Below are 10,888 nucleotides of genomic sequence, written 5' to 3' on the forward strand. Positions count from 1 at the left end.
CTTCTGGTTTTGTCATAATTGTTTGGTGTTGTTATTGACTTATTTTTCTGATATTTCAGAGAGAACTGAATAAGGGAGAGCAATAAAGTTTTTTTAGGTTTAGTCTGCTGTATTGAATTAGATGTCAGACCAGGAGCCATGGTGTATACCCCTCCCAAAGCTGAGGTGGGTAGCCTCAGCAACTTAGTGAGAACTTATCTCAAAGTAAAAAGAACTAGGGATGTAGCTCAATGGTAATGTGTCCCTAGATTTAATCACCAGTACAAAAAAAACTTTTTAAACCTACAAAAACAACAGTACCAGAAATAAACTAACACAATTCGAATAACTTGTATTATTTGTGGTAAAAAATAAAAAGAAATTATAATTGGTCCAAAGCCAAAAATGTTGAGATTTTTGTTTTGCTTTTTTTTGTTGTTAAATGGGAAAATTTAAGAATTTGTTATCATTCAATTCTCAGATCGTCTTATTAGGCATAGAGCCTGTGCTTTAAGAGATACTGCCTATGCAATCATTAAAGAAGAACTTGATGAAGACTTTGAGCAGCTTTGTGAAGAAATTCAAGAATCTAGAAAGAAAAGAGGTAGGAAAATGATTTGGCGCCAGAAAAAGACGTTTAATTAATCCTTCATGTAATTTCGAAATCTGGAAATCTTTTGAAATTTCATTTGTTTATAAGGTTGTAGCTCCTCCAAATATGCTCCATCTTACTACCACGTGATGCCAAAGCAAAATTCCACTTTTGCTGGTGATAAAAGATCAGATCTAGAGCAAAATGAAAAGCTAAAGGCATCCAGTATTCCTGTGGCTTGCAGCACACCTGGTAAGTACTCTCAGGTAATTTTCATTTATGCAATTGAAACCTTTATAAGCTTCTAAAGCTGTTTACTTTCTCCTTGGTTTTATTTATTAATACAGGAAATTATATTGGTTTTACTAATATTAAGGCAACTTCACATTCTTGTTTTAAATCCAGTTTTACAATATATTACTTAAAATCCCATTTCACCATCTCCTTGTGAATTAACTTGATTTGCAACTGATTTACTATTAATCTGGTCTGTTTTCTGTTTTTGTTCCCTCTTATTCTTGGACTGTAACTCCATAGGACACCAACCAGAAGCCTGTGAGGTTTTTTTGAGGCTCACCTCTTTGACTGGCTTTTAACTCCACTTTTTGTTCATTAAGCCCTATGAATGTCAGGCCCTGCTTAGTTTTTTAGCCTCTCTCTATATCATTTGCTTTCCCAGAGTTTGACCTCATAATTTCTTGTTAGAACTCATGTGTACACACGTGTGTTTTACTGGAGTTAGGACCTTCTCTTATTGTGTTGAGGGTTTGTCCACCAGAGGGAAATTGATTTGAAATACAGAGTAAGCTCTTCTTTGTTAAATGGTTGACAATGGGAAAGAGAATAAAAATGGAGTATCAGCAAGAGGCTTCCACTATCAGAAGGCTCTCAGTCATATCTACTTTAAGCAAGTCATTTTATAGAAATTGAAAGCATGGAAATTGGCTCCCTTCCCTTAAAGTGGTCAATCCCTAGTGTGTATCCCATAGGATTATGTATGTTACTTCTACCAAAGATACAAGAATGTTCAAAGAAGCAATCCTAGAAATAACTCAAATGCCTATCTACAGGATAATGAAAATATATGGATTATTATGTAACAAAATGATTAAACCTCAACTGTTTCAACAGTACAGATGACTCTCCTAAACTGTTAGATACAGATTTTAAGAAACATATATATTCATATTCAGAAATGGACAAAATTAGCTCATTGTGTTAGGACTCAAGATACTATTTACCCTAGGGTGCTTTAACTAAAATATTTACCCTAGGGTGCTTTAACTAAAATGAGTATAACTGGAATGGTGACACATATTCTGTTAATTGATCCGAGTGCTAGTTACATGGATATGTTTCTTCTTTTTTTGGTTCCAGGAATTGAACCCAAGAGCAGTTAACCACTAAAGCACATCCCCAGACCCCCCCCACACACCCTTTTTAAATTTATTTTTTAGTTTTAGGTAGACACAATATCTTTTATTTATTTATATTTATGTGGTGTCGAGGATCATGCATGCTAGGCAAGCACTCCACCACTGAGCCACAACCCCAGCCCCTTAGCCCTTTTTATTTTGTATTTTGAGACAGGGTCTCACTAAATTGCTAAGTCTTGCTAAGTTGCTAAGATTGGCTTCAGACCTGTGATCCTTCTGCCTTGAGCCACTGGGATTGCAGGCACCAGTCACATGGGTTTCTTCTGTTTGTGGATATTTGAGTACTTTATGTATGCATGTTATATGTTAGAAGCTCAAGCTAAACAAACCAGTGTAGCCCTTATAAATTTGCTTTTCTAAACTTGATGTGGTATACATGTATCCAATTCTGGACTCCTTATCACCTACTTCCATCTAAAATGTAAATAATCCTATCTTCTTTTCCATATACATTTTGGTGAGTATGTTATCACTGGACAACATTTACCCTTGGGGTTGTTTTTTTGTTTTGTTTTGTTTTGTTTGGATTTTCTTTTTCTTTTCTCTCTCTTTTTTTAAGAGATTTATTAAACTCATTTTTTTAAATACTTTTTTTTTTTTTTTAAGGTTTAGATGAACACAACACAATGCGTTTATTTTTATGTTGTGCTGAGAATCAAACCCGGTCCCACCCATGCTAGGCTCTACCACTAGTGCTCTACCACTGAGCCACAATCCCAGCCCTTGTTTGGATTTTCTTTTTTTGTTGTTTTGTTTTTTGTTTTTGGCTATTGGGATTTAACCCAGTTTTGCTTAACCACTGCGCACATCCTGAGCCCTTTTTATTTTTTATTTAGAGACAAGATCTTACCAAGTTGCTTAGAGTCTTGCTAAGTTGCTGAGACTGGTCTTGAACTTGGATCCTCCTATCTCACCCCACCCTCACCCCACCCCTGTCACTGGGCATGTGCTACTATACCCAGTTCTGTGGGTCACTTTTAATTCCTGCATCTTTATTGCCTCCCAACATTTGATAACGTCTAAGTCCTAGGAAATCTACTTCCCTAATACCTTTCAAATTTATTCTCCATTTTTCCTTTATCATTTCTACTACCTAATTTTTATCTCTTCTCCCCTGGACAATTACAGTGTGATTATACTGCATCTAGTCTAGAAAAATACTTATATATATATATAATATCAGAGAGTCATGTCATTGCCCTCCCTAAAGTTATTCAAGATTCTTAATAGATTCAGGATAAAATCTAAACTTAGACTTTCTGACAGGTCACTTTATGATTAGGTCTTGTACACTTCTCCACCTTATCACGGTACTCCACTTTTTATAGACCATACAACATCTCAGTGGGTTTGTTGTTGTTGTTTTCTCTTCATTTCTTAAAATTAGGAAATTTTTTAAATGCTCTTTTATCTTTTTTTTTTATTCTTTGAAGCTCAATTAAAGAGAAAAATTCGCAAAAAGTCAAAGTGGTACCTAGGCACTATAACAAAGAGAAGGAAGATTTCTCAGGCAAAGGATGATAGCCACAATGCTATAGATGACAAAATTGAGAGTGATATAGAGGAAACTCAAGATACAAGTGTAGATCATAACGAGACTGGAAACACAGGGGAGTCTTCTATAGAAGAAAATGAGAAACAACAAAGTGCCTCTGAAAGCAAAAGAGAATTGGGAAATAATAATTCAAGTACTTACAATATTGAGAAAGAACTTGAAGAATCTAAGAATGCTACACCATCTACAGAATTGAGAAAAGATAAGGTTGTTTGCAATGGAGATCCTTCTAACTCTCAGATAATAGGCATTTCTGATGAAAATGAGGGAAAAGGTAAGTCTCAATTAATAGATGTTTCACCCAAAGTTCCTACTCAGACGGTTACATATCAATTGCTTTTTTTGTTTGTCTTTCATAGTACAGGTATTAAGCTAGTTAGAAAAATGCTGTCTTTACTTGCCTTTGAGCTGCTAAATCACTGTTATAACTGCACTTTGACAGCAAACAGACATGGATTTGAGCCTCCAGACTATTACCTATAGGGTAGCTTTGACATGGAACAGCATACTTTTTTGTTTATCTTATTGCTTATCTGCAAAATTGGGGTAGATAATTGCTGGGTAGTAAGATATTTTGAGGATCAAAAAAATTAATTCAGGAGCTGGGGTTGTAGCTCAGCGGTAGAACACTTGCCTAGCACCTGTGAGGCCCTGGGTTCGATCCTCAGCATCACATAAAAATAGGTAAATAAAATAAAGGCATTGTGTGGGGGCTGGGGTTGTGGCTTAGTGGTAGAACGCTCGCCTAGCATGCACAAGGCACTGGGTTCGAACTTCAGCACCATATAAATGTAAAAATAAAGATATTGTATCCACCTAAAACTAAAAAATAAATATTTTTTAAAAAATAGAGGCATTGTGTCCAACTATACCTTAAAAATAATATTCTTGGGCTGGGGATGTGGCTCAAGCGATAGTGCGCTCGCCTGGCGTGCGTGCGGCCCGGGTTCAATCCTCAGCACCACATACAAACAAAGATGTTGTGTCCACAGAAAACTAAAAAAATAAATAAATATTTTTAAAAATTAATTTAAAAAAAAGATTCTTTCAGAGTGTTATAAAATAACTCTTATCCACACTCATCATTTTCTATCTTATTGTAAAGACCAAGATTATATTTATTCTGATGGTTCTTCCCAAATTTTCCATTTAGAATTATCTTCACTTGAATCTTCTTGAGCTTTTGGCAGTAGATTTGTTTGATTTTTTTGGAAACCTAAATATTTAGTGATACAAAACCAAAATTTGTTAAGGGTCAAAATTTATTTTGGTCAAAAACAAGAATTGACTAAGGTAATAGGATTAGGGTTTTTATTAGTGACTTATACACAGAAGGTTATTACTTTTGAAGAGCTTCCTCAGTATGAGTTCTAATATGAGTAATCATAGAAACAGTGGACAAGGATATTTCTTTGTATGTGGTGCTGGGATCAAACCCAGGGCTTTTTATGTGCTAGCCAACTCCTCTACCCTGAGCTACATCCCCCATCCCTAATATGAGTACTTTAACTGTTAAATCTTTGGGTTATATAATTTAATATTTTGCTTTGGGTCAAAGTTGTTTTCTTTTTCTAACATTTTTTTAAAAGGCCACTATTCAAAGGAAAAGGTACTTGCTTATATTATATATCAGGACATCTAGGTCTTGTGCTAACTTTTAAAATAATTAGGTATATGGCCTAAAAAAAAAAAAAAAGAGTCTTTTCATGAAACTCTCTTGATCTCATTTTTCTCATCTATCAATGAGTATGTTTTTCTGAATCAAGGATCAGCAAACTTTTAAAAAGCCAGATACCAGTTAATAAATAGTTTATAGGCTGTGTAGAGATCTCTTGATCTCTGGGTCACAACTGTTCAACTCTTCTGGGAAAATGACATTGATAGTAGGAAAAAATGGGCATGGCTTTGGCTTAATAAACTTTTATTTACAGTGGCAGGCTAAATTTGACCCACGAGTAGTAGTTTAAAATCCCTGTTTTAGATTATTGAGGTCCCTCCCAGTTCTTAAATATCTGTGCCCAAGCAGAAGATAGTGTATTTACTCTATCCAATATTTATCTAAGGCATTATTATGTCTGTGGATCAAATAATAGTTGTTTACTTTTTCATTCTAGAAATGTGTGTTCTGCGAATGACTCGAGCTAGACGTTCCCAAGTAGAGCAACAGCAGCTCATCAGTGTTGAAAAGGCTTTGGCAATTCTCTCTCAGCCTACCCCCACTCTTGTTGTGGACCATGAGCGATTAAAAGTATGTAATCCTTTCATTGTGCATAATGATCCCCAAATGCTAAGATTGTAGACCGGTAGCTGGCTAATAGGAATTGCATGGGCAACTAAAACCTTTTCTTTTTTGGATACAGGGGATTGAACTCAGGAACACTCGGCCACTGGGCCATATCCTCAGCCCTATTTTGTATTTTATTTAGAAACAGGCGTGCGGCACAGTGCCCAGCCACTAAAACCTTTTCTTTGATTTAGCTACAGCTCTTTTCCTTCCCAACTACCAAATTCTGATATAATTTCAGGTTATTCATTGCTGTTTCTTTTGCCCTATCTATTCCCCTCAATTGGATTTTCATCTTCACTGCTCTAATAAAATCACATCCTCATGGTGAATAATATTTGCTATTGTTAAATTGAATTCTTCCTGCCCATCTGTAACATTTGATGCCATTGATAACCCTCTTTCCTTTACTGTGTGTCCTTAAACTACCCTTACCTTCAGCTTCTTTACTGTGTGTCCTTAAACTACCCTTACCTTCAGCTTCTTTATGAGTTTTTCAGTTTACCTTTACTATTTTTCCCTACCTTTTTGTACTCTTGGATTAGCCATCACTTTTTTTCTATACCTTTATTTTTAATTATTTTTATGTGGTGCTGAGGATCAAACCCAGTACTTCACATGTGCTAGGCAAGCACTCCACCACTGAGCTACAACCTCAGCCCCTAACCATCACTTTTGTAAGAGTGATCATCTCTCTCAAATGCTTTATCTTGACATTCCAAAATAGTAGTCCTACCTCCCCAACTAACAACTGGGTGGGTTGCAGTTGCCTTAACATCTGAAATAAGGCTGGTTTGTTGCTCTTTCCCTTCAAAAGACCAAAAAAAAAAAAAAAAAAATGCATTCCAGTTCGAACTTAATGTATTATTTTGGCCACATTTCAAGTCTGAGGACATAGAGATTTTATGTTGTCTTAAACTATATGCATGTATCAAAGATGCTGTAAGTACAAGGTGAATCTGGGAGTAATAATTAGCTCAGGAAAGCCCTTTTGAGTATAGCAAACCTTCTAAGAACTTGATTTCTCTACTTATTAGAGAAGGAAGCAGTGATACATTCCTGGAGCCCTTTCTCCAAGGAAAATCTTGTCTGTATTAAAAATATCTTTAAAAATATGTGAAATTAAAGCATTTCTAAATCTCATGTACATGAAAATAGGAATTTTGTATAGTTCACCATGTTGTTTGGGGTTATGGGTAGCAATTATTGTTCTAGTTAATTTTTATAAATTTTATAACTGTTCTATTTAGCATATAGGTATATCATTTAGACTCAATTGCAGACATCCATTTATTGGGATTACTTCAATTCATACTTTTTTTGGTAACATAACTCCACCAAAAGGATTGTTTGATAATGCAGTGTATCTATTAGACATGCAGTAAATGATGACCTTTTATGAGAAATAAATTTAGTATAGAATATTTTGCATGAAAACATTGGTTGAAGATGGCTAATGTGTTGATTTATAGTTTTGTGGGGTTTTTTTTATATATATTTATCTACATCATTGTTCCCGTACCTTGTTATTATGACCATTACTTAAGACCTTTTTAGTTAGTTTTTATTTACTTAATTATAACGGCATAGCCTGGTAGGACCACACTTGAAGAATTAAAGAAATCCAGTGAGTCTACCATTTCAGTCCCCCAAAGTGTTAAAAGACAATCACCATTTATATAGGTTGTTTGTTTAGGTTCTCATAATGGAATTAATTATGATGTATATACTGCCATAAAATATGCTGCAAAAATGTTACCTTTTTCCCTATTATTATTAATTTGAGGTAATTTTTAAATTTTTCTGTAGAGGTTTATGACTAGAATTGAAATTGGCAGCCTTAGCTATAGTTTTTAGAATAGGAGTTGCCCAGGGTAAAGGTCAGAACCACAGAATTGTGATAGAGTTATACAGCCAAATTTCAGTGCCAGAGGCTGCCATCTCTCAAAAGCCTTGATCTGCCTTCTCTGTCTTGTATGATAACAATTCCCAAAATCTTCAGAATTAAGTATCTCATCTCAGAATTTGTCTCCTATATGTAAACACTTATATTTTTATTTAGAATCTTTTGAAGACTGTCATTAAAAAAAGTCAAGAATACAATATATTGCAACTGGAAAATTTGTATGCAGTAATCAGCCAGTGTATTTATCAGCATCGCAGAGACTATGATAAAACAACACTTATCCAGGTAAACTATTGAGTCAAAGTTCTTTTTGATGCCCTTTTGTTATATAATCCATATATAAGATGGCTAAAGATTTGAGGCTGGGGATGTGGCTCAAGCGGTAGCGCACTCGCCTGGCATGCGTGCGGCCCAGGTTCGATCCTCAGCACCACATACAAACAAAGATGTTATGTCCACCGAAAACTAAAAAATAAATATTAAAATTCTCTCTTTTAAAAAAAAAAAAAAAGATGGCTAAAGATTTTACTTAACAGGTTGTAAGAATTTAACTATTTTTAATATGTGGATAAAGAATTTCTGCGTATCAGTAAGTTGTATTTTTTATCTGTAACTTCTTTAATAAACAATAAATAATAATAATAATAATAAACAATAAATTTAGTATCAGTAAAACTGAAAATTCCATTTTGTTGTATTTTAATGAAGTTATGTGGCTCCTTTTAAGATATTTAAAGATAGACTTACTTGTCTCAATCTTATAGTACTTACATGTAAGTTTTTGAATATAATGTCAAATGAACTTGTCTTAGACTCATTTCAAAGGCATTTATTTAAATAATGAAGTCCAATCCATGAAAATAGTTTGTGACAGTTTTATATACTAAATTAAATTTTTATTAACACTATCAGATATTACATGGTTATTAATATCTCAAGAGTTTGAAAATAATAACAATGAAATTGTTTTAGCTTTTTTCGTATTGAAACTTACTGTTTTTCCTTCCTACCCTTTATATAGAAAATGGAGCAAGAGGTAGAAAACTTCAGTTGTTCCAGATCATGATGTCATCATATCAAGTATTTTTTTTATATTCAGTTCTTATTTAATAGACTTTTGACATATCTGCATGTCCAGATGCAAGATTTCATTTTGCATCTTTAAGAAAAAGATTAAAATAGTTAAATATTTAATTTTCGTATTTATGTACATGTGTAAGATAACCAGTGAATATTGGAAGTTTGTTTGAACAAAGCACTGTAATAATAGTAATAGTTGAAGTTTGGCCAACTCTTAATAAAGTTATTTTGATACATTTTATGGCACTTAAAATAGTGACATGGAAATTTTTTGTATTAAGCACTTTTACCTTTCCTAAAAAATAGTTTATTGTATCAGACTAGAAAAGTATCCATTGTTTCTTTGCTTCTTGTTATATTTGTTTTCTTTTTATGTTTTCCCTTCTCTACCTTTAGCTTCCTTTGTCCAATTGTTCATTTAGCTCAAGTCATTGTTTGCAAGGAGGCTGCTCCACGATTCTGTACTTGACTATCAAAATTATTGTTCTTTAGATAAGCATTTTGATAATTTGGGTTAATAAAGATTTTAAATATTTTTGTTTAGTTTTATGATTATATACATAACAAATGTATTAATAACTACCTGATGAACATTTTTTTGATAGCATAAAGTTTTTATATTTGAAAGCTTTATATATTTCTACAGTTGCATTTAGGTTATATTCTATAGATACCGTTTATGTACAAATATATGAATATAAATATAAATTTTATATTTCTGATACCAAAAAAATACATTTCTTTCTTAAAGCTAAAACTATTTACCTCCATACATACTCTTTTTTTGGAAGATGAGTATTCTAGTATTAGTTTATAAAATAGTTTCTGTTAAACCCTGTTCAATGGGAGAAAAGAAGAGTAATCTTCCAATTAGAGATGTTAGATTTTCAGTGGTGGTGGTGGTGGTGGGTGGTACTGGATGAATCCAGGCCGTTGTGCATTTCTGGCATAAGTTCTACCACTGAGCTATGTTCCCAGCCCAAGATTCTGAATTTTAAAACAGTTCAAAATTGAGCTTCCTCTTGTTAACTGTTTTCTAGATATTTAAAGTACTCTTAAACAAAGTAAGTTAGCCAGGCATGGTGGCTAACAACTGTAATCCCATCTATTTGGGAGGCCAAGACAGGAGGATTGCAAATTGAGGGCCAACCTGGGCAACCTGATGAGAACCTGAGTCAAAATTAAAAAGTTTTAAAGACGGGTTGGAGATATAGTTCAGTTGTAGAGGGCCCCTGAGTTCAACCCCAGAGTGTAGGGCAGAAAAACTTTTGTTAGATACTTTAATTAGTAGATAAAGAAATGCTAATCACTGAGAATAAATGTGTGTGTTGCTGGAGATACACATATACTCATTTTTATTGAAGTTTATTGTAACTTTTCCAGGTTCATCTTTTAGTTCTAGGATTTCATTTTGTGTGTATAGTTTGTGCAATAAATTAAAAAGTGAAAAGTCCTTGCCAAATCTGTCTCAGTTTCTTCAGTATTTTAAAACATTAAAGATAATTCAGTACTAAACACGAAGAAAGCTATTCTTTCATATATTACTGTGCATAATTTAAAATACTGTTGATCTGTCCAAAATGGTAGCACCTGCCTGTAGCACCAGCTACTCAGGAAGCTGAGGTAAGAGGATCACGTAAGCCTGTGAGTTGGAGAGAAACCTGGGCAACACAGTGAGATCCTGTGTCAATCAATCAATAAAATGCTGTTGAATCTGGAATGTTAATATGTTGTGTGTTCTTTAGAAAGACTAAAATGCTTATTGTTCTTGTTTTTTTCATGACATACTGTTTGCAGATTCCGAAAGTGATAGTTCCACATTCCTATGTAGAGTTTGAAAACCCTGATGAAATTGCAAGGTTAGATATATTTTTTAATATATATGTGTGTATATATATTTAGTTGTAGTTGGACACAATACCTTTATTTTTATGTGGTGGTGAGGATGGAACCCAGGGTCTCGCATATGTTAGGCGAGTACCCTACCGCTGAGCCACATCCCCAGCCCCAGATTTTTTTTTTTTTTAAATAATTACTTTTTAGTTGTAGTAGGACA

The 10,888-nt window shown here is 33.9% G+C and overlaps 1 protein-coding gene across 1 annotated transcript in view; it reads left to right on the plus strand.

The window, feature by feature from the left end:
• Window positions 1-9,263, plus strand: part of Atad2 (ATPase family AAA domain containing 2) — a 60,748-nt gene extending 51,485 nt beyond the window's left edge. The window contains exons 23-28 of the mRNA XM_026407625.2: window positions 461-583; window positions 680-823; window positions 3,441-3,836; window positions 5,677-5,810; window positions 7,909-8,037; window positions 8,774-9,263. Coding sequence (XP_026263410.1) covers window positions 461-583; window positions 680-823; window positions 3,441-3,836; window positions 5,677-5,810; window positions 7,909-8,037; window positions 8,774-8,818 — 971 coding nt within the window. The 3' untranslated portion in view covers window positions 8,819-9,263. The remainder of the gene's footprint in view (window positions 1-460; window positions 584-679; window positions 824-3,440; window positions 3,837-5,676; window positions 5,811-7,908; window positions 8,038-8,773) is intronic.
• The last annotated feature ends 1,625 nt before the right edge of the window (window positions 9,264-10,888 follow it).

The sequence above is a fragment of the Urocitellus parryii genome, chromosome 7 (assembly GCF_045843805.1).
Source record: "Urocitellus parryii isolate mUroPar1 chromosome 7, mUroPar1.hap1, whole genome shotgun sequence".
In the NCBI taxonomy this organism is placed as follows: Eukaryota; Metazoa; Chordata; class Mammalia; order Rodentia; family Sciuridae; genus Urocitellus; species Urocitellus parryii.